Source organism: Fulmarus glacialis, unplaced genomic scaffold (genome assembly GCF_000690835.1).
Source record: "Fulmarus glacialis isolate BGI_N327 unplaced genomic scaffold, ASM69083v1 scaffold6166, whole genome shotgun sequence".
Taxonomy (NCBI): Eukaryota; Metazoa; Chordata; class Aves; order Procellariiformes; family Procellariidae; genus Fulmarus; species Fulmarus glacialis.
The window spans coordinates 51,399-75,885 of NW_009219956.1; the positions used below are offsets into that span (position 1 = coordinate 51,399).

Genomic DNA, 24,487 nt, shown 5'->3' on the forward strand with positions numbered 1-24,487 from the left:
TCAGGATGCCAGGATGCTTCTCCTAATAATGTCCGTCCTTCTGCTGATAGTGCTGTTCGGACTGAGCCTCTGCTGCCTGCACTTTTTTTCAGCCACTTCAGTCTCCGAGTCGCTCATTTCGGCATCAGGGATGTACCCATCATTCTCGCTGTCAGGCTTTAGCTTGCTTTTTGCCCTGTCCTTCGGTGAAACTCTGCCCACGCCCAGGTAGGGGTAGCTGGAGTTCTGGCGGCAGGTCTCCTCCGGGCTCTCGCCCTGCTGTTGCCTCTCCCCCTTCTTTGGAATTCGGAATCCGCCCCAGTTTTTCACTGGGCTTGTGGGCGTCGTAGGCACTTTAACTACTGTCTGATTAGAGTTTACTTTGACAAGACCCCCATTGCATTTAGGCACTATATCCCTCCGTGTGCCAGGTGCTGACCTACCACTGGAGTGGTTCACAGCCCTTTTATTTTCTGATTGCCTCTGATAGAGTTCTGTGGGTCTCAGTGGTTTGTGGTTGTGTTTAGAAGTCTTTTCCGTTAGTTCTGCCTTGATCACCTCACATTGTGGACGATTGTCTCTTCTTTTTCTGTGGTCTGGTATAACTATGCCATTTTTTTGCTGTGCTGATACAATCCGTGTTTCTGCAAAGGTCTTGTCAAAACTTAAAAAGCTACCGGGAGCTGCACTGCCTTCCCTTTGGCTGGGCTGCCTCAGCATGGATTTGCTGTCACTCCCAGAGCTGTTTCTTACTCTGTCTCTCTTGTGCGTTTTTTTCAAAGAGTGGGTTAGAGATGTGCCCATTTGTTTCCTGAAGAATGCAGAATGCCATTTCAAATCCTCTATCTTAGGAGCGTTGGGGCCCAAAGATGGACTATTGAACAACACCGTGTTTTCCATTGAGAAGAATGAGGAAGGCACACCTAAATGTAAACAAATCAAGTTAAAGTCAAGCAAGTCCATGTCTGGGTAAATACGATGTTTGAATGCACCTCTTTTAACTCTGTTCCTCATGCCTGACATGTTCTTCAGCATATATGGGTATTCGGTTGCCTATCCAGCACCTTTACATCACAATTATGCAGCTATGTTATGGTTTCGCAACATACTGCTGGTGTGGTTTTTCTTTCTTGTAGCCGTGCTGCACCTAATTACACTTGTACCAAATGTAAATCCTAGCACTACTATATCCACTAAGACAGAGACTCCTCAGAGAGGGGGGGGGGAAGCAATGAGCAAGTGGATCTGATTGTTTCTGTCTAAAATACGGTTTATTAGTTACTGAATACTTTAAGGATAATCTAGTTAATGCAGTAACTTTGAAGTTATTCATCTTTCTGAGGAAAGACTACTGTCAATGAGATTAGGCAAAAAAAACCCCATGTTGTTTTAAGACCCGAGTCCTACCTTTTCAAAATTCATTTCTTTAAACTGCTATCTAGGATGCAAAGCAGCACATACTAAACACTAATGCAGCGGCACTAATAAACCACAGACTTACTAGGTACCATATGGTACGTGAATGTAAGTCTCGGTCTCCCTGTCACAAGGAGTCATTAAGAATCGCACCAGAAAGGATCTGAAGCAGCAAGCCGTTCAGTGCCCCACGGATAAGAACACAGACTTACCAGTTTCTGTAGCAATGTGCCCATCATTAGAGCTACACAGATTCTCATTTTTTCTTCCAATCTGCTGATGCATGGTGGACTACACAAGATTTTAATGAGAATAAATGAGGTCCTGTTTGTCCTTCAAAATTAGTCATTAGCCTGTAACCAAACCTTTCAATGCTTGTGCCTGTGGTCTTATGTGAAAAAGATAACACCGAAGCATACCTGAAACTCTTTCTTGTTCCAGCTGCTTTGCGTAGATATTAAATATCTGTTCTTGAACTTTGCAAACAGATCTCTTGATTTTTTCCCTTCGGGTCACCATGTAAGTGAGATTACGCACCTAGAAGACATCACGTTGATGAGTTTTATAGGAATTGTGTTCCTATAATGTTGTCAATCTGCTTTGAATTAATTCAGTTTAAGTATGATACACCGTTTAAACAAGTTAAGAATGTATTTAAATTTAACCTTCTTCAACACACTTCTTAGAAAAGAGTCTTAAATACCATTTAATTGACAGATTATTCCATCAGATTTGAGAGGGCCACAGCACAGAAGTAACTTCTGTGAACCCCTGAATCAGGAAATCTAGAGAAATGCTAGAAATGCTTAAATATACTCAGTATTAAATAACCTAGCACCATTTGCTTCTTATTGTTTGAGAGACAACAGAAAATTATACTTAATAGCACGAAAATGTCGAGAGCTATTCAACAGTACCAGTCTTTATGATAACCCTGCCATTGCCGTATGATTGATCAAAACAAAGGCAGGCCAGTCTATTCATGCCATAGCACAATGGAGGTAAGCAGGGACTGGAAACATAACAAAATTATTATATATTTTGGCTATCAGGTTTTTTTAGAAGAAAATTACATTTCTGCCCTTAAAGTGTGACTGTCTAATCTCGACAGCTGTGTAAGTTTCACAGCTACTGCTCTCCTAGAGCTTAGAAGTTATTTCTTCCCCAGATGAGGAATCGCCGAGAAGTATACTTGTGGGTGTTTCCACAGCTCCTTGCTCCATTCAGCGTAGCTGCATACAGCGTGGTGCCCTGTGGATTGCAACCTTGCAGGCTGATCTCACAACCATTAAGGAGGAGACACTGAACAAGTGTGACTTGTTTTTGCTAAAGTCCTGCTCTGTTTAAGGCTTCCAGTCCCAGGGCAGCCAGTACTTCTAAGTAACTGCCATTACTCTGTGGATTTGAATCAGAAGGGACTTGTCTAGCCTGGTACCCTTTCTGATGCAGTCCACGCCTTTTGTTCTTCGCCTTGTCTGATCCAAGCTGCACAACAGATGCGTCATGTCCACAGACATACCTGTTTCATTAGGTGAATGGGATAACACGATTTCAAAATCTGTGTCTAGGTGGATGACACTGTCACTAATGTCATTCATAATCAAGTCTACCCAACTCTATCTTGAGCAGGAGAAAAAAAGTAGGCCCCATTTTTTATTTTTTTTTCATCCGAGTTGTCTTGGATGTACAATCAGTGGGAACAATGGAGTAGTAAAATATTAAAAATACTAGTAGAACGACGTATCCTGTTTTGACATCACACTTAAAAATGGAAAGAATACATACAGAATATTTAAGATCCAGAGAACATAGTGACAAGCTCAACTTATTTAGCTGATCAAAGAGAACATTAAAAGAAATCTTGAGCACACGGAGCAGAAACAAAAGATACTAGGTAACAGCTATCTCGCCAAGCTAGAAAAGGGTCATGGGCTGGGAGTAGAAACTAGAAAAAAAAACTTCAAAAGAAAACCTGCAACGATTCGTTGGAAGAGTAATTAGCCACCAGGATCCTTTACAAAGGATGCAGTAGACACACGAGCACCTGCTGTCCTGATGTAAAGACTAGACAGTATTCTGGAAGAACGGCTGTAGTTCACCCGCAGGTTACCAGGGATGAGGTAGGACCTCCTGAGCTGGGTTCCATATGTGGCCTACACGAACCATATACTGTATGGACGTGATAAACTAAAATAATTTCAGTACTCTTTCTGGCTCTTAACACATCTTTAACTCTACTAGTTAACCCCAAAAAAAAAACAAACCCAAAAAGGAAGGAATTCAGGTCGTTACAGGATCAGATGTACTTAAGATAAACTGATCCTACTGAACTGTTCTTTAAACATTCGAAACCTGAGTGGAATATCCTGTGCCTCCCAAACCTACTACACAGATAGTCCAGTGAAATGTCATCCCACTATGCCGTGCCTATGAAAAACAGATCTGCTGCAAATCAAGGTGCACCAGATGGAAGGAGCAGAGAAAGCCCTTAAAGGCCAAAAAAAACTCCAGCTGGGGGTTGCAGTACAGTCCACAGCCATCAGTGTTAATCAGTAAAAAAGCATTAAGCGGAAATACAACAGTCCAGTTGTAAGGAGATTGGATACTACAAGCCAAGACCTGCTGGCCCTGTGAACAAACCCTCAATTCGAAAAGGGTAATTGGTGTGCTCTGTAAAAGTTTAGTGTTAACGGTCTTTTCTGACAATACAACTTTCAGTTAAGATGCAGCATGGAGTGCCTGCACGCAAGGGCAGTAACCGAGAGCGTAGTTTGGAAACTCAGCTAACGAAGGCCAGCACACCTCGCACAAGCGCAGGCAGTGCAGTGGCTTACCCGCTCTAGATCCTGCCGGAGGTGTGTGAAGAGCTGCAATCTTCTGAACAGAACATCCTGTTCCCGTTTGGCCAGATTGTCCTCTTCATCCTTCTTTGGGGTAATCAAAGGCTTATTGAAGTTGGCTTTTCTCTTCAGCTTCCAGTACTGGTAAAGGAATCCCACCGGCTCCTCGGGCAGCTGCAGCGCTTTCGCCACTTCCAAAGACTCGACAAACGTATAGAACTCATCCTCCAGCTGCTGGAGCTTCTGCTTGCGGAGGCTGACTCTGTGGGCCTCCTCCTGGTTTTGATCCATGCTGTGGAAAGGGTCGATGTGGGCAGGAAGAGAGCTGTCCCGAATCCCGTTCCCGTTCTCCGGACCTGGGCTTTCACTGAAAGTCTCATCATCTTTCTTGGTGGAGCTGTGCTTGGGACAGTATGACTTAAATTTCACCTCATCATTCTCTGCCAGTATGGTCTTCATCTCCAAGCCACGGTCAAATGCGCAGGTGACGTGGAAGGCTGTTCTGCAGTTCTTCACTGAACACTACAGAAATTAAATTAAAATTAATCAAATATAAATTTAAGAAGCCACACTGCCTAAAACTATTCGAGCAGCCAGGACTGCTTTGGAAGAACAACCCTGCTACCCCGCTCTGCTTCTAAGCTGCATGTAGTTTCTTGCTCTCTCTTAATTAGGTTTATGATTTAGTGCTTTCAGGCCAGGCAATGATCAAGTGGCCCAGTGGGACAGGAGTGGTTAACCCCTCCCTAGCCCAAGCATGCTATTCAATAACCAGCAAATCCACAAGAGGAGCGTTCTTGCCGTCACCGGAGCCGCTCACGTAAGGCAGTGTTACACAAAGGAAAACGTTCCCCCTTTGACTGTGCCAGCATGAGAAAGGGGGAAAAAGATCTCGGTGGCTCCAGGCCAGTCTGGTAGTTTTAATTAAAAGTCTTTCCCAGCACCTGGACCCGTACTACCCAAAAGGCCTCAACCAAGGGGAATTTTTTTTCCCGTTACCCAACTTTATAATGTCAAATATTAAATCACTGTCAATCACTACTTCACTGACTACAGCCTTCACTTCACCTAGGGGATGAAGAGAACAGGAAATTCTCTTTTTTGACATTTTTCTTCCCTCCCAGTGAACCCAGCCGTCATGGAGTGATGGGCACTAGTTCAGCTGATTTAGCACTTCAATTATATGTAACTTTCTCTTGCAAAATGCTGTCATAGCTATTGCCAGCCACAAACTGAAAGGTTTAAATACATATATGTATGTATATACACACACGCATACATATGCATTTGTATCAATTCACACGTCTGCCTCCAGTGAAAAGAATTTAAAGTGGAAATGAACATTAGTGCTATTAACTAGGAGGAAACAAAATTTGCTTAACCCAAGTCATCTAACCTTAAAGAGAAATGCATTGCACTAGGATGTTTATACAGTACTTTGTAAAGAAGCCAAGTATCTTTCTCCTCTGGGTTTTCCTGCTCAGGTTGACTCAGCAACCAGATGGCATATAAAGGTACAACAGAGTTTAAACTGCAGAAGTTTCAAAAGAACATTCTTTAATAAAATCAACATCTAAAAGGAATTAAAAAATACCAAAGCATCTTTTGCCCTTTCCTCTCTTACTAATGAAGAGGGCAAAAGCAGCCCAATGGGAACACCAAACAGTACAGAAGAGTACTTTAGCCATGGTTTCCAAGCTTGTACTCTTGAGAATAATCAGCTCGCAGCACAGCTAATGTTTTATTGGGAGAAGAGGGGAAAGCCTGTCTCATGGAAGGAACCTGGGAGAATATGCAGTCTCGGTTTTCCCAGCGTATTGCAGCTGCTCTCTGCCCAGCCTGACACATCCTTCCAGCTGCCAGCTTTTCTAATTGTTCTGCACATCTCATAACATCTCTGGAGGATCTCTCTCTCTCAGTTCATCCAGTTAATGCTACTTCCTTTCTATTGCAGTGGCTTTGTATAATGTTCTTCTCTGCTGTGTAAAATTTCACAGCACAGATCTAAATCTTTCTCACTGCTAGCTTTAATGATACCGAGATTTACACAACTCCTGTAAAATGTCAGGCAAAACTGTAATTTTTTGTCTCTCCCCCATAATTTCAAATGTAGAACTGTCTGAAGTGGCAGCCATCGTGCCTGTATGTCATCCTCTGTCGTCACTAGAAGGGGAGAGGTGGTAGCAGAAGAAACATGGAGGGACACTCCCCTCTCCCCTGTACACTAACATACACAAATACTCAAGTGTTCAACTTAAACTACTGTAAGTTACCCCTCAGAACAGGTCTGGAGAATGGACAAAACAGTTTCAACGACGAAACAGCGGCCAAGAGGAAGGGGACAGCTCTGCAAGGAGGTATTACGATTGCAAATTTATATGCTGTGGACAGATTTATTTTCTCTGCTTAACATTTACTATTTTATACATTCCTCAAACGGAAACGGACTGATAGGTTTCACTGGAACTACTGCTGCATTGCTGTTTTACAACTTTTTCTGGCAACCTCATCAAATGACTCAGAGCAGAGGAAAAAAGGAAATGGATAAAACCTAAGTTTAAAAAAGCGTAGGACTTCAGAAATTTCTGTGTCTTAATGCTGGTCTTACCACCATGGCTCCTGTAACATTACGCTAGCCACAAAATAGAAAGAGCTCCACTTCTGCAGACTTCTTATGAGACGGTAATATCTTCCTATCTGTCTCAGGGAGCTTTCTGAGGATCATTGTCTGAAGTATATGAAGCACTTTGAAGGTGAAGAACCTTACCACAGTAACAACCCAATATAAATATGCACGTGAAACCACAGTGCCCAGTCTGAAATGCTCTGGTGCAGATCAGTTCAGTTATTTAACAGCAACGATTCACAGGCTACGGTGAGAAAGGCTGAATCCAAATCCAACTGAAACTGCAGAGGGACTTTCAGAAGTATGCAATGAGACAAATTAGCACTGGCCCAGGAATGTGAGTTGTTGGTAAGAAGCAAACGGCTTTATAGTTCTGGCTTTATAGTTTAATTATTTACTGCATACAGAAATCATTCTTTTTGGAACTATGAAGACTAGACATTTGTTTTGATTCTGCCCATCTCGCTGTTTCGGGCAGTCATCATCCCTGAGCTCAAATGAGTACCCGAAGTCAGAACGATAATGCGGCACTGCTGCGACAGCCATGTGAACCGGGAAGCTCACACCCAGGAGGTTTTTTTACCCCTTAGAAACACCAAGAGCTCCGGAATCTACCCACAACCAGTGGAGGAAACGGGGCTCATTTCCTCAGCTTGTGGTTTGCTTGAAGCACAGAGCAGACCAGTCAAACGATCTGTTTCTTTCCTACTGCTCAAAAAGCCTAATATTAAATGATCAGATATTCTCCTCAGCAACTTAAAAGCTGGACCAACAGTAAAACAATTACAGAAAAAATAGTTACAGCCAAAACAGTCCAATGTTAAGTAGTACCTAAAATTAGAAATTCAAAGCTACAACTAGCTTTATCGTCAATGTGAAGGTGTGCACTTCACTGAGAGCTGGGCATGCTCAGCACCTTAAAAATTCAGGTTGTTACAGGAAATACTTAACTCCCACTGAGGTATCCTACTTCTCTTAGAAGTCGTAAATAGGGACTAGCAGATAGGTTTCAGCACAGAAGCTTTCAGCATTCAAGCTTTGGTTTTGTATGTGGTACATCACAGAAATACAGGTTTTTTCCTCTACTCAACATTAAGTTTTATTTCAGTGTACTAATAAACATAGGAGCATATCTACAAATTAGGAAGTCTTATAGTCTTATGGGATGACCTGGTTATTATTACTAACATTTTACTAGAAAGTAAGAGCACACTAACATTCAAAAGCACTTTGTGTGCAATTAAGTCCATAGTAACAACAAGGAAATCAAAGAAAGTTTACTGCAGATACACATTTTGTGTATCTACTAAAAGCTGACAAAACAAAACACATGGACATTTGTGCAATTAAATTACCTGTATAGATGCTCCAACTTTTTCATTACAAAGGCTGCACACCAGAGCCCATCTACTGCTGGGAATGTGAGAAACCTTTGTAATGGGCTCCATTTTTTCAGGGCTTCCAATGCTCACCTAAGAGAAAAAAGATTAAAAACCACAGAGTGACTATTACACTGTTAACTGAAAAGGGAAACAATTTTATCAAAGAAATCAAATTCCTTGTGTGTATATGCAAAATTAGCATGTTCCAAGTTCCTCAGTTTATAAGAAAATAAAAAAATTCCTTTTTTAAAAAATCAGTTCCTCACTGCATGAACAAAACCGTTTCAAGGTGAAGCCCTCCAATTTAAAATTATCATACAGGATGAGTATTTTGATTATGAGAACCCACAGGAATTCTCAGTGTCACATCCAAACCTTCCTGATTCACCTTTAAATGTTCCGTTTACAAAATAAAACGGTACTTTGTGTGCTTGTTAAATGAGCTTTGCCAGCAGCAAAGGCCTAATTTTTTGAGGCCTTGTTTTGGTTGACAAAGGGAATGTAATTACTTTCTTTACAGATGATGCTTCATCCTGCCAGACTTCTCATCTAATTGAAAATCTTTTATACTGTCTTCCTAAGAAGTACCATATATATGCTACACTCCGTGTAGCAACATGCGCTAGGTTGAACAATGTTTTCAACAGATTTCTTCTCTCCCAGAATCACTGCATCCCTGAATTCCTGGAGGATTGGCACCTACCTCTGGAATCCAGAGAGCACAGCTAACGTGGACCCACTTGGTGCCACTCCGGGTCGGTTTCATGGCACCACCCTTCTTGGGACACAGCAAACACTTGGGCTGAACGCCAAGCGCGCAGGTCCTGCACAGCCAGCTGCCTTCCGGCACCTTCAGGATCCCGTAACATGCCTGTATTCCCATTTACAGAAAAGGGAAAGAAAACAAAGGAAACGACATGCATTTCTGTTACTTTTTAGCTGTTTACACATAGCCTCTCACAACTCTCAAAATGTTCTTTATGGAATTTCTAACATGATAGAAACATTAGCTTGTGGAGGATCTCAGGACGCTTTCATAAACTTGGCCAACCACATTACCCATTCATTCCCCAAAAAGATCTTTCAGTGAAAGGAGCACAAGTCATCACTAGCGGTTATGCAAAAAACCACTGCCCACTTCAGTTAGGAAAATGAAGAATGTGTTTACCAGCCCAAAGAGCAAGGGGACTCCCGACAGACAACCCTGCCAGCAGTGAGCTAGGATGAAGTTCAGTATCACAAAGACTAAAAGTAACAAGAACTGGACTGTATCTAATTCAAAAGGCAAGAACCACAAATTCAAGAGCTCTGCTGTGCAGTACTCGATGTTATTCCAAAGCATTGGGGTTTACTTCTTATTCAGAGGGAAAAGTGCAGAACAGCAACTAAGAAAGATCACTTTTTCCAGAAGATTGTATCTTTATGGAGACCTTCGTCCAAATTTTAACCCTCTTAAGTTTCAGATTTTATGTCATCAGAGACTAAGGATCAAAGAACCGCTACAGGTCTAAAAACATCCACTTTACTCTGAGTATCTTGCAAGATAGCCATTTGTACCTTACAGCTGCCATAGGCGTATTTCTTTATCATTAGTACAAATGCATTTAAGTAACACATGCAAGAAAATGCCATTCTTGCTCATCGGACACCACAGTTTTCTGAACACTGAATGACAAAGCAAACTTCTTAAAAGCTGGGAAGGAAAGACAGGCTGATGGAAAGGCATCTGCCACAGTAAGAACCATCCACGGAAACAGCTATGCTAAAATTGTATCTGTTCTTTCATGCTAAGACAACTTCTTAACTGCCACAGAAAGGTGGCACCTAATAGTGCTTCGTTAGCTCAGCTCAGGTCAGTAGGTTCTCCATTAAATTAAAATAACTATAATAAATCCTACCTGTGTCCCTACTGATTGCCTAAAGTTCTTTTTTCCCGTTCTGCTGAGCCTTAGTTGCTGATACTAAAGGTGTGTTAGCCCCAGAAGTGTGCAGAAAGAGAGGAAAAGAATACAGCAAGAGAAGTGACCAGGTGAGAATGTACAACAATACAGACGTGTATGTTTTGGGGAGGCTATTCCTCACCCTTGTAACTTCCTCCACACAGACTCAATACCACTTTCTGTAATGAAGCATGACATTTCTGGAATTACATGTAACAATTCTCCTTCTCAGTTACATAATTTTGAATTCATCCCACCGCTCAATGGTGAATTCTGCAAGAACTTAACAGATCAATGTCTGTCACTGGAAAAAATCCAACCTGTTATCTTGAATGGTTTGGAAAAGTTTCTGCCGCCACCCCTATGCTCCCCCGCTGTGCCCTGGCCGCCATACCTGGTGCACACAAATATTGCATTTGTCACAAAACACCATTTCGTTGCCGTCTTCTCCATCTGGAGATTGACAGACGTCACAGACAACATCTTCATCATATTCAATCCCAAGTCCTTCTTCCGTCTCGATAGCGTGATTCATGTTATCATAGCATCGTTGTTCAAACTCCTCTATGACCCTTTCCATCGTGTACTCGTCCAGCTCAGGCATCCCTGGGAAACAGGAGTTGTTATTACTTATTTAAAGGAAAGAGACTCCAGCTTCTTTTTGAACAGCTGAGTAGATACAGCCAACGCCCACATGTACACATGTCATTCCTAGACAATCACGCCTATTCCAGCATAAACTAGGGAAACTGTAAAAAGAAGTAGTCAAAGTCGTCTTATAATTGTATTAAACTAATAGAAGCAGAGTATCCAAACCAATCTTTCAAAATCCTGAGAAAAACTTTCATAAACTGATTTTGGCTTCCTGGTCTTGTTCTCATTTTTCCTTCTAGGACAGCACTGTCTATGGCTTTTGCTTCAATTTTGCAACCCTGATGTTGACTCTTTGGTGAAAGATTTGAGAGCGTTTTGAACCAAAAATGATGGGACTAGAGGGGGGAAATCAATGACAAAATCTGCTATGATACTTGTAGCAAACTTGCAGTTTCTAAAAACAGTTGTTGGTTTTTTACAAGTTCCAACCCAACAGGGTGCAACCCCAACTGAGGTCTTCATCAGACCCTGCTACACCAATAAATTAGTTTGTTTTAAAAAGGGAGAAACACAGTTGTAATAAATGCAACATCAAATCTGGGATTTGGTCTTTTCAAACAGCATCCATCAGAAATTATTCATGACACCACAGCTATAGGCTGATTACATTATAGTAATCTATAATTCAAAATTGTTAATTATATTAAGTTACTATTATAGACCTGAAAAAATATCTATCATAGAAGCAGCGAGAAAAGTATCAAAAAAGGGCACAGCGCTTCCCCCACTAGCTTCCATCTCTCACTTGCCATGACAATGAGCTGGCTGTAATGCTTCCAAGTTGGTACTACACAAACCTTTACCACAAAATCATGCCACACAAACACCTGTGAAACCAAGAAAGCTACGCTACTGCAAACAATCATTTTCCTCTTGCGAAGTCAGTTTAGCACAAGAATTTCCATATACTTAAATCACTACAATGAAGCGTAGGCTTAGGATATCCTGCTTTTAGTCTAATTCCCAATACCTAACGTTTACTGTGACGTACAGAAGATGGCAACCTCATGATATGTGTTTTAACAAGAAAATCCTTCCTTTGGCTCTCCCTGTGAATAACTGAGCCACAAATTCCACAAAATGAAGAAGAAGAAAACCTCTCTAGCTCCCCCATATCGGAAGACAAACACTCCACAAAAGTACTTCCAGCTTCCCTTACTGACAGGTAAACCCTTGCAGCAGAGGTCAATGCATCCCATACTACCCAAACTGAGCAGCTGAAAGGTAGTGAGAGGGAACATCCAAAATCCTGCTGATGAGAGAGTGAATTTTGCCCTGCAGCCCAGAAATACTGCACCGGCAAAGCAGATGATGGCAGGTTTTACACCAGTTTGCAACTAAATTCTGACCTCATGATTGCTATCACTTTATAAAAAACACTCAGAGATATGTCATTGACTATGCATTTATAAGGGTTAAAAAAAAGGGAATCAAGGGATTGCAGCTTCAGTTCAAAAGTTTACATTCATTCTTATAAAGACTGAATATACATTTTTAGTACCTGAAGCACTCCGATAGGTATCAAAGAAAGCACAGGAAATTCATAGCTGCAGGGACACCGTAAAGGAAGTACTACAACTGCAGATCAGGAAATACTTCACTTTTCAAATGCCCGTTAATGGTATCTGTAGAGTGCAGCGTCTGATAGAGCACCCAGGTACGCATTTCAAGACCCACAATGTACTGCCTGGTACCGACAGGAGCATTTCCTTCCCTCTGCGTACAGCAAAACTGAGCGGATAAAGATTTAGAGCAAACCAACTACAAGAAACTACACCAAAACACATCATCAAAGATCAGATCTGCCAAATTCTAGCTGTTCGGTGTTTCATGTGCAACGTGTACTTATGTTGGTGTAGCAGAATGGCTGCCTCAGGGCTTCATGCACATGTACAAATTTGCACGATGAAGAGCCCCTCTTGTGTGCTTTATCACTAATGCTATTCACACCCCAGCATAATGCTGTGGTAGCCCTCCTCTGGTTTTGGCAAAAGACAGACAGAGGGGATTACCTACATTGCAGAGACGGGTATCAATTACAAATAAAAAGTATTTTAAATTTTTCTTTGAAGAAAGCTAAGGGGACTTGCTGCTGCTGTTTTCCTGAGGATAACTGGAAAAGTAATCTAAACTTTTGAATCATGAACTGTTTTGAAATCGTCTAAGCCCAACACTAAACCTGAGCAGGCCTGACTTGAGATCCGGAAAAAAGGCTTAGGTAAGAGACCAGTTCAAGGCTGGGTTCATCTGTTTCTTCCATATGTGGGTTTAAAGAGGAGAAACGAGTTATAAATGGTCAGTTTGTGGTTTACCAGGTCTTGAGCCATGCCACGTATGGGCTACAGCCAGGTAAAACCCGTGTAAGTAAACTGTAACCCAAAGCAGGGAACTGCCACAATGCTAAAACAAAACCCAACAGTGTTCACCAACATGTCCAAACCTCTTCCACCTGGCACAGCATCTTTTCCCTTACCTAAACAACGTGGTGAAAAGTTCTGTGCTGACTTACATCCTCTTCAATTCCATTGAAATCCTCTCATGAAGCACACACTCTACCAAAGAAACGTTCCTGTTCTTGCCCCGCTCCCCTGCCCCTTCCCGCACAGAAGCCATCCTGTAGAAAAGGGAACAGTCACTCCCCTTGGGACAGCTCCTCTTCCTGCTTCAGAACTAAAGCAGATGCTCATAGTAAGTTTTGGCAGGTTCCTCCAATAAATCACTCCAGGAATTCCTTACTGTCTCATTCCCTGCGCAATTCAGCTCGCAAAGGTTCTCTAAACCTCCCAAGACTCCTTGTCTACCTTCTTCGCACTGAACACCACTAGCTAAAAAGATGATACGGATATGTGACACAGAGAAAAATATATAAATATAAAAAAGGACTAACTGGAAAAACTACCTGAATGGTGTCTCTGATGTTCTCTTCAAGGACCTTGATGGCAAAATGGGAACTTTGTGAGAATTCCCTCGTGAAAAGGAAAGCAGCAGAGAAAAAAAACATGTGGCCAGATTCTGACCTGGTCTAAGCAGATACAGCTCAGCAGTTACGAAAGCATGTATCTTAGGGTTTAATCACATCAGGTCTGGTTTCCCGTGGCTACCCCAACTCATATGATTACTATCTCTTCATACCTCTATCATCTCTTCCCACTGCTGCCCTCCCTAAAATTATTCTCAAGATTGCCAGCTTTAAAAAAAAAAAAAAGCAACAAAAGCACTCATTGCTCACCCATTTCTTTGAATTCTTCATTAGCAAGTTGCAACCATGCTACGTCCACATCATTGAGATCGTAGCGACACACGCTGTCTGCTAAGGTTCGAATGTCAACATAACCCAATTCTGGAGGCTCCGAACCTGATGAAACAATGTACTTCCTGGGACGCGTAAACGTGACAGCTTTCGTCTCAGACACAATCCTAAAACAAACAGACAAGCAGACGTCAGGTATGCTGGGTTGCTGAGAGACTTGTTTCTAGAGAATTCAAAATGCCTCATTCTAATGACTAACAATCATCAGCAATCATCTAACCATCTAAGCAATCATCTTGCACCACTGAGATGGGAAGAGAAGACAGTACTGTGGACTTCCATAATGGAATGGCGGCATTATAAAAAAATTAATTGGAGTTGTCTAGAAACCCAATTCATTACCAGAATTCTAAATAAAATGAAAAGATTAGAGGATAGAGCTGTGCTTACTCTTACCTGAAATTCACACTTGTTTAAAGCTAGAGTAGGAACACTGTATTTATGTAGCGATAGCTGCCATATACACAGATGTTAAACTCCGTTTTAAGACTTTTTTTAAATCAAGCTGTTCAACTACAATACCAAGACCAAGAAAATTCAAGGCAAAAAGTAGTATTTCCTGCTATATTTGAAGTTTTCTTTCTTACAGTATGTTTCTTCTGATTTCTTTTTCTATGTGTGTGTGTAGCTACAGAATTGCCACCCTTGTGAAAGTCAGAAAACCTTTCCACAGAGAATCAGTAATTTGCACTAGCTTCACCTTCACCTACCCAAGCAGATCCAAGCTCTGGCATTCTGGGTCTGCATTTCCTCTTTCACAATCACTAATGTCATGCTGGGCCAAGCGCAAATATTAATCAGCCGCTGCTAAAACTACCTTCTCTCAGGCTTTGGAGGCTCCAGTTGGCCAACAACCAACCATGAAAGCATATTTTAGCTGCAAGCCAACTGAAATTTTGTTCGACCACAGGCATTGGTTCAGGAAACGGTAAAGTACCTACAGCACATAACTTGTTCTAGGTCAGATTCCTGCAATGCCGCAACTTTGCAAAGCCAGGAGCTGGGAGCAAAACCGCCCAATTCACAAAGGACAGCAGTCATTCTAACCAGCAAGCTGGTGACTTGCCTCCAAACAGCAAGATAACTCTGTCAGTCCACCAGCAGTGCAATTCTCTCAGTAGAGGACACTGCACCTTCTCTTAGTTAACTGCACATGCTGACATTCAGTTTGGATGAAACCCACTTCACAACGTAACGCTGGTATGTCCAGGAGCAACAGGCCACGCTGCCAAAACGACTGCCTCCTGCAGCACCAGCGCTGATGATTTCTTTGGTGCTCTAGTGCTACAAGGGAGGAAATAGCACCACTCTGTGTAGACACAACTTTCTGCTGGGAACAGCCTAAGCTCCACAACAAGCAGGACACCCTCCACCCTATTTTGCCCCCACCTGAGGTCCAACGTGTTAACTCGTCCTCCTGTCAGAAGACCCTGATCTGCCACTACTGTATCTGCACACATAAATCTCAGTAAATCCTCTACCTATTTCAGCCTCCAGCACAGCCCTAAATCTTCCCCTCATCGAGCTTATTTCAAACAACAGTCTGAGAAATGGTGGGCAAGAGCCAAATGCTGAATTTGGGGCTTCTGAGGTGCAGAAGGGGACTGTGGAAGAATACGAATCTGAATGACCTTGCCAGCCTAACTGCACTGCCCAAACTGTTCCCGGTCACACTGCACAGTATTAAAATATTACAGACTACCACATCTCGTAGAGAATTTACTTTAAACTGGGCACTGCTCTCCGAATCTTCTGTACCATAAATTCCTTCATGAGTACCTCTCCATGTGGAAATCATAACCTCTGGGCAGCACTCTGCACATGCTGTCTAAATACCACTGTAGTGGCACAGAAGAAATAAGCATAGGTAGTCTGGCTTCAAAACAAACCCCTTCATCTCTTTATTGCTGTGATAGAAAGAAGTAAAAAAAAGCAACACTTACTACCTACCAAAAAACATATCCAACTGAATTATCCGTCTGACCACATGCTTACACTGAATCACCACACAGACTCACTCCTTTCCCCACCCCTCTGAGCCTACTCTTGCTGCGCCGACCAGTTCCTACAAGGCCAAAACCTTTTATTCTCCATTATGTACCTCATTAGCATCAGCTATCTGTACTGTATTTTGCTTCTGTTCTACACCAGCTACTATTTGACTATTGCTGATTCAATTTACAGAACAGCTCCCTCCCCTCCCAAAGTTAGGCACAGAACAGTTCTAGCACTCCAGCACCACCACGGCAGGGCTCTCCAAGTGTTTTGTGAGGGAGCAAATAGGATAATAATCAGGCATCAGAGGGCCACTCTGACCCACAGGTGCTCACCAGCAGGACCACACAAGATAGCTCAGCAGCTAAAAAAGAGTGGTGCCTCCCGTGATGATACCTACAACTGTGGGTGCCTTATATCTTAAATTTGGAGCAACATCTCTGTTGGCCATTGGCAGAGAAAAGCTCTCTCCTGAGTGAGTGATATAGCCACCAAACCAGCTCTCTGAACGTCTCCCTCTGCTAAAGTCCACAGGTCTCCTGGCCCTACTGCAGCCTTGGGAGATGCTTGAAAAAGAAAGCAGTGAGGAGAAGACAATGTGAGCACATGTGTACAGTGTGTGTGCATTTATGCAGGGACTGGGTGAGGTCAGTGTGGAGCAGGCTACGAGCACTGCAGGGAAACGGTATGCTCCCATGTTCTAAACGGCACAGCAGTGAGCAAAATGCCGAGTTCTCCTTGGAGCTCCAGATCCAATCCTTCAGAAGGAGAAGGAAGGAAAGGGTTTACCTGATGCGCGGGTAAGTTCCTCGTTATACAGACCTAGTGGGGCTGCAGGTTGCTGCACAGAACACAAAAAGCGCTAACAAACATTCCTGTAGTCCCCCAACTCCAAGGTTAAAGCTGGCAGATGCAGACCTAACAGAAGCAGTGTAGCGTTATCCAGAATATTTTGCTGTGTATCAGAGAGTGGGCTGTTCTGGCCCCACCAGCACTGGTGGGTCATTTGGTAACACCTTGTGGGCCAGCCTGGACTTACTCAAAGAGATCTAGTATGATTAAATGGCAATAATCCTTGTTCTTCTCACTTTTTCCAACTCCAATCCCAACTAAGCATAAAATAGATAGATGGGCTGCAGCACGCTCCCACCCTTACAACTGTACTGTTTAATTTGAAACAGAAAACACCACCTAAGTGTAACAAACAAGGTAAGGAAAATAAGGGCTAGAAAATCTCACATTAATGTATTTAGTTACATGCACATCTGGATGGCTCTTAAAACAGCCGAAACGTTGTACAACAAACAATTTCCTAAGTTAGTAAATGAAACAACCAAAAAAATACGTGAAACCAAAATAAATGCTGTATTTTCTCTAGCCCTTAAATCTGGCTTGTCTAACTGTTCCTTGAAAGGAACCTTTGGCTTGGAACTAAGCACAAGAAGCATCAGACAAGGGCTCTCCCAGCAATGCTGAGTGAGGTCAAGTCTGGGCTTAAAAATAGAAGCTATTTTTAAGGTTCTGTCATCACACTCCATCCTAATGTAATGCCAAAAATGATTCTCTGACATTCATATTTCAACTCAGGCAGAACAGGCTTGAGTCTTGACCTCTCCAACCATTCAAAAAGCTGAGGCAGGTTGCTCTTCGTTTCTGAGAACCAAGACCTTTCTACCTAGACACCGTGGAGTAAAGCTCAAGAAGCCAAGGCAACGTAGACATAAGCTGCTAGCATAAACGTATGTGTATGTTTACATTCCTCCAAACTATACCTGGCTACTGGTTCTGGGATGGTCCCTGGGCTAACTGGCACCTGAACTCCCTTTTCCCACTCCTGCCTCCAGGGGTCTGCCAGCACATAGTATTCATCTGGGTTCAGCTGGAAGGAGTCATGTAACTTCATGGCAGTGATCAGGTCCGTTCTGAACACCTGCAAAGAGAGTGACCAAGAGAGAAAAATAGAGACACTGACATTTGATATTTACACTCTATGATTCACAGCTTCAGGGTAACCATGGAGCACAGTGTGTAACAAGGTCACTGTATCAACAGTGAACTAACCCAGCCCACTGCAGGACAGAAGTTCAGCTTCATCGCAGGGAAAGGGGTGGCTGAAGGTGCAAATACTGATAGAATGACTTCCAGCTAACTCCACTGCAAGTCCTGGCGCTCCCCCTGCACTGGAGACATGATGCTAAAAGGTGCTACCCACTTTTTCCTCCATTTTGGCTGCAATAAAAGCTGCAGGAGCTTTGCGTCCTAAAACAGCAGCACAAGGAAGATTCATTTTTGCTCCAAGGTTTTTTGGGTTTTTTTAATTATTGGAGCTCTGACTAATAAAAAGACATTCTAGAAATTCCCTGTGGTAGAAATCAAGGCGTGACTCCACCATGACCAGCCGCAAAAGGAAATTCTAAGGAGATGACTCTTTGTGCAAGTATTTAAAATAATAACCCAAATAAAATAAGACCCAAATTGAAATTCTGGTGGAAGCTCCATGTTCAGCACAGGTGCTTGTTCTTCAATCAGCTACTGACATCTCTGCATCATAGCTATAATTTTACTTTGCCTTTGCAAAGGCATCCACCTCTAAAATAAGCAGGATGTTTGGCAACTTTTGGGTTAGCAGCCATAAACAAGCAGCGATGCTGTCTTCAACAAGCCATAGAATGAAATAAAAAGGGATTCACTCTTGTAGTGGGCATGCTGTGGTACTGTTTTGGCAGCTACAGCCTGGTTTGCCACTGCCTGTCAGCACTGCAGAAATCAAAGGGTGCTATCACAGGCATCAGAACTACAAGCCTGCACTTGTTTACACGTATTCCAGCTCTCCCCGTAAGGCAAGGCTGCTGTAGACTACAGCAACTGCACTCAGCACTCCTCACCTCCACAACCACAAATGTTTAACTACCTAATGCCACATTCAAAGGAAAGGGTTAAAAAGCAAGCAAGTGACAGAAGATAAGCACCACCAATAACGACAAGGAAAAGGTAGGTAACATCTTAAGAGAAGTTCCCCTGCAGACTTCTCAGTTTGTGGTAGAGAGAGTCAACGCCTACCCAGCCCCACCTTGCAGAGTTACAAAGGAAAAGACAGATTATCAGGGCAGTGCTCCTAGATACTCTTATGGGGCTGCTAATGGGGCAAAGTGACACAACCTCCCATCTCCTACCCAGTCCCAAACCAGTGGTGACACCGGCTGTTTTACGTTAGCTCCAGCCAACTGTTGCATATGGCTGAGGAAGAACCAGATCTATACAGTGCTAATTAAGCAGGCCTCCCCAGGACAGCAATTTCTGTCACACACTATTCACACACCTGAAATCTCAATAGATCCCCTACAATTTTGGGAAGCATTTTAGGGAAACAGTGAACCTGATGGTTAATTACACTTTGGAGAATATTTCAAAGTGTGATTTTCCCTTACCACACTGCACATCGTGAAACCTCTCCTCCCTCCCAACACACACGTACTATCCCACTTCTGTCTCAGTATGTTTCCGTTTTCACTCTGGTTTTGTCATAAAAATAGCATAAAATCATGACATTTTTCTTAACATTTGTCTTGACATGTTCAGAAAAACTGCCAACTTAAAAAAACTAAAGACTGAAATTACCATATGAAGGAAAGGGTGAATGCAGGTAATGAAATATAATGAGATGTTTTAAACAATCAAATTACAAGTCCTATGAGGCTCCAATCAAGAAATGAAAAATAAGCCACAAAGTAAACTGGCTCACAAAAAACAAACAAGCACAGCTGGCCAGGGGATTCTGTACTTCGAAGCAATTTGAATTAAAGCAATCAAATGTCAAATGAAAAGACAACTAAAAATATAAATGGGACGCAAAACTTGCTCAATCCGAAAACCAAAGTAACTCAGGCGCTCAGATAAATTTGTCGCAAAACTCCCTCAAAAGCAAAGCTAATGCAGCACCTGACAGCCAAGAAACCCCTTCCCAGGCCAGTGGCCCTGTGACACCATTCTTTCTGCTCTAGTTTCTGATGGAATCAGACTGCCCAGAGCAAAGCACAGCTTACAGAAGTGCTGGCTCTCAGAAGCACTGAACACTTCAAAGCTAAAGGGTGAAACGCTGGCCACGCTGAAGTCAATGGGAATTTTGCCAACTTCAACGAGACCAGGATTTCACCTGGGGAGTTTAGCAAGTGTCACTTTTCTGCCAGCACACTTATCATCGGAATAGTGTGCTGTGGTGAGCAGAGAGAATGCAAACGGAGGGAGGGAGAGAGAGAGGGAGGGGGCAAAAGACTGTGGAACAGAGCTGAAGGGAAGTATATGAGAAGTCCATCCAGGCTGAGAAAACAAGAGAACAGCACAAAACTGCAAAGATTCTGACAACAAATGCAACGAAAGGGAGAGGAGAAAACAGAAGCACACAAAAACCAACAGCAAGATTTGTAATTATCTCAGATGATTTCTTCATAGCCTTTCATGAGGTAGTTCTCAAAACTGGGTCTAAGGGGCTACTTCTAAAGGATGTACAAGAGACAACTCAACTAAGGAAAGCAAGGCTATCACCAGCAAGAATAAATTCACCAGGGGTCTTCACATCCACCAAAAAAAAAAAAAAAAAAAAAAAAAAAGGTCTTTAACAGCCAACAATCAAAAAAGAAGACTGGAAAACACCAGTACTAGATGTAGTTCACACTGAACAATGAATAGGATTCTTCTTGTGAAAACTCTTCTCTGGGACTTAGGTATACTGTCATTGGAGAGATTTATAAAGCATGTTTTTTCTCAACATCAATCACTCACTAATGCATCAGAAACACATGTATTGGGCAAGTAAGTTAAATGAAAAAATTCCATCTCCTGAAGCTAATGCTTTCTTTGCAGCCTCTACAAAGTCTGCAATGTAGTATTTACCTGAAGATAGGGAGATTCAGCAAGAATATTTCCAAAGAACCGGATCACATTTATGTGTTACTAACAGTTGATCCATCCTGGAAAGTTCAAAGATTTGTATTTCCCTTGATAGGATTTCCTCAAAGCACAATGCAAGACAGAACTGTCAGGAAGCAGACTTCTAGTTTGACAAGTACTTTAACAAAGATCACATACCAAGACCCAATACCAACTACGAAATAAATGCACCTAATGTAAATTTTCACTGTTCACAAATCAAGCTACAAAGAAACCCTGATGCCTAAAATACCAGAAGACAGACTCCGCCCCTATGTTGAATGGGTGTCAGACTGTAACAAAATTCACAGATAGAACTGGTGCTGGCAGTGGCTGTGCCAACAGCTGAACTCCCTAATCTCCTGGCAAATAAAAAAAAAAAAGGGGGGGGGGGGGAGTGAGGGGCAGGTGCCAGCTAAAATGTGGCAAAAAGAAAAGAAAATGCAAATGAGAAGAAATGGATCCATTACCAGAACATGTATACGAGTTTGTATTCGATAGATGTAACAAAATGCAAATCAAATTCCAGAAATACCTCAGAAGGTTTTCGATCTTCATGTCTGGAACACGAAGTCCTCCGATGTCGAGATCTGGAATGCTGGGACCAGGTGGACAGACCTAGGATACAGAAATCATCATTGCAGATACTGCTGCCATCTAGCAATAAAAGCCTTTGCTCTCTCTGCACACCCAAGAAGGCCCAGTGACTTCAGTGGGACTATATGAGTAAGGCAAGCCAGAGTCAGGCTTCTATGACAAACCTCCAAAAAACTCTTTCAAAATAATCCAGAAAATAAAAGTTACTCAGTCATAAACTTCTGTGATCATTCTTCTGGTTTTGTTTTGTTTATAATTTTCTACTGGTAACATGCACGTATTGGCTGCACTGCACTTATCAGCCCTCCACCCAGCATCTGAAGAAAGCTACCTCATAACATGCTTCCCCCTGAGCATCAGTAAACCACTTTCTGCAGATTAATAACTGACCAGGAGGTCTGCTGATAGCCTGAGATATACTCTTTGAAGCTAATGTATTGATGTCCTAAGTATCTGCATCAGTTACCCAATTTTTACCAGAGCAAGCCTTTTCAAAATGAAGCACACTGCCATGCACACACAGTAGAGCCCACAAAACAAGCTGTTGTCTCTTCTCCTGAGCAAATCTCTCAGTGTGGTTGTACAATTTTTGTCTGCATAATTACTCATTATATTCCAAACAAATTACACCTTTTTGCCTTGAAACCTTTTGACAAAGTCTCTGTCAGCTTTCAAAAATATTGTAACAGGAGAAAAGGAAAAAGAGAAAGAATCTACACTCCATTGACAAGGTAGTGCTTTGACACCAGAGTATATTATACCTGTGCAAATCAACTAATTTTAATTCAGTAAGATTTACAGGTACAGCAGGTATTTTCCACTGCCAACTACACAGCAGCAATGAAAAAAAAAGCCAATAAATCCTTATGTGTTGGAGAGATGAAGGACTTGTAATAAGGTCTATATGATAGGGAAGTTAGGACCTACATGCTGAACTCTGAAGGATGAATACAGATTTTGCAACTCTGGGCATTAATTGTAGACAAGTAAAACAAAACCGATGCAAAGGCCTTCCCACACTGCTTCATTTCCTCACTGCCTGTGCACATAGATGCTAGGAGTAAAAAGTGTAAAGCTACAGTCCATAAGAGCAACACGGCCTCACATCATCCAACAGAAACCTCTTGGGGATCAGACAGCACTGTTCAAAAACAGATTGCATAGGATAGGATAAGTTATTAAAAACAAAAATCATTTTCAAAGTGTCCAAGACTTTCATTGGAAAGATATGACTGAGTAACAAGTCATCAGAAGAATTCGTTATGTTGTAGTTATGCTTTTGTCTTCTTTTTTCAGCTAGCAATACATTAAGGAATCTGCCCCAATAAAAACCACTCTGTAACACAGCAATGAATAACAGACATTACGCAGAACATGCATAATGGTCAAAATTGAGGCAAGGTACACAGCAAACAGCTAAAAATCTTATCTTCTGAGGTAAGAATATAGAAAAGATTATTTTAAGCAAATGTTAGTGTATTAACATAAAAGCTGGTGATTTGGAAGGTTTTTAAAAAGTCATGGGCACTTTTCCCCCTAATTTACAATTACAATTTTCTATTTCTATGAAGGGAAAAAAAGAAAAAAAAAGAAGGAAAAAAGTAACCAACTGCCATTGACTAATCTGTGTGGAAAGCCAGACTCCCAAGATCATTTAACTACCATTCCATTTAAATGTTCTCTTAAAAACTAAGGAAAAAACACAAGCAGCAGTATAAACTCCTTCTGAGGATCCTATCAGCCCCTACCCAAACTCAGCCTAAAAAAGTCAGAAGGGAATAAGTGAAATCACTCAAAAAGTTTCAGATATACAGCTAAAATTCACAACAGAAAAACAGATTTTTCCTGCAATGTAACAATATAAATATTAACATTTTAACATTCAGACAGATGTGATTTCTTTAATCAACAGCCTCACTAGAAGATACAGACCACATACATACCCACACAGATTAATATTCAGTTCTCATGGGTTCTGATATTTTCCATTGGCAAGACATTAATATCTGACCAACTATCTGCCACTGAGGTATTCAGCTAGTTAGACCACTGCACCAACAAGTCGGATACTTTGAAATTCCTAATTCATTTGTGGATCTGAGTGTTTTGTACACTGTTGGACCTAGGGGAAGGAGCCTGCATACAAGATAAAGAATTAAGAACAACAAGCTGTATTGGCAAAGTGGTGTTTGATTCTGAAGTTTCTGTGGGAGAAGAGCTGGTGAGTCTGGAGGCTTTAATACAGTTGTTCCCAAGTCATGCATGCATCTGGCAAAATTAGAGCAGCAGCAGTATGAGGTACTTCTGGATCTTTACCCATGTGCTTTAATTCAGCTCTGATGACAACTTACCATAAACTGAAGACAAGTAAGCAAACATATGGGCTGCTTTTTTTTTTTTAATGTGGGTATAAAAGATCGATTTCCAGGTCTCTTTCATGCCATAAAGGTGAGGAGTAAAATAATCCCTACTGTATCTTCCATCTCCATTTCTTTACTGTGTCATCTGCAGATGCTATACATCAAAACAATGTCTTAAATGTGTACTTCTATTTCAGACACAGTCCATGTACACAAGGGTTAGGCCACTGGATTGATTAACTATCCCACACAACATGAAAAGTCAACTCTTAGCACCAAAACTACAGAATCTTCATTTTAAATTACTTTTTTAAAGCGCTATACAAAAGCGCACTAAATAAAATTTCCATGCATAAGGGACAACTCAAACACAGCCAGTCTTCCTCAGGATATATTATAATGAGTATTTTTTCCATGCCAACTAACTTCCTACAATGAATAAGGGAAAAAATAGTTTCTTAC

General features: G+C 41.8%; 1 protein-coding gene across 1 annotated transcript; it reads right to left on the reverse strand.

The window, feature by feature from the left end:
- JADE1 (jade family PHD finger 1) lies at positions 1-23,906 on the reverse strand (the record flags this gene model as incomplete). The annotated part of the gene is made up of 10 exons (XM_009580571.1): positions 1-902; positions 1,815-1,932; positions 4,230-4,757; positions 8,217-8,333; positions 8,947-9,114; positions 10,578-10,789; positions 14,067-14,254; positions 17,915-18,072; positions 21,604-21,680; positions 23,840-23,906. Coding segments are annotated over 10 exons (2,535 nt in total), but the record flags the coding sequence as incomplete, so codon positions are not given.
- Between the last annotated feature and the right edge of the window lie 581 nt (positions 23,907-24,487).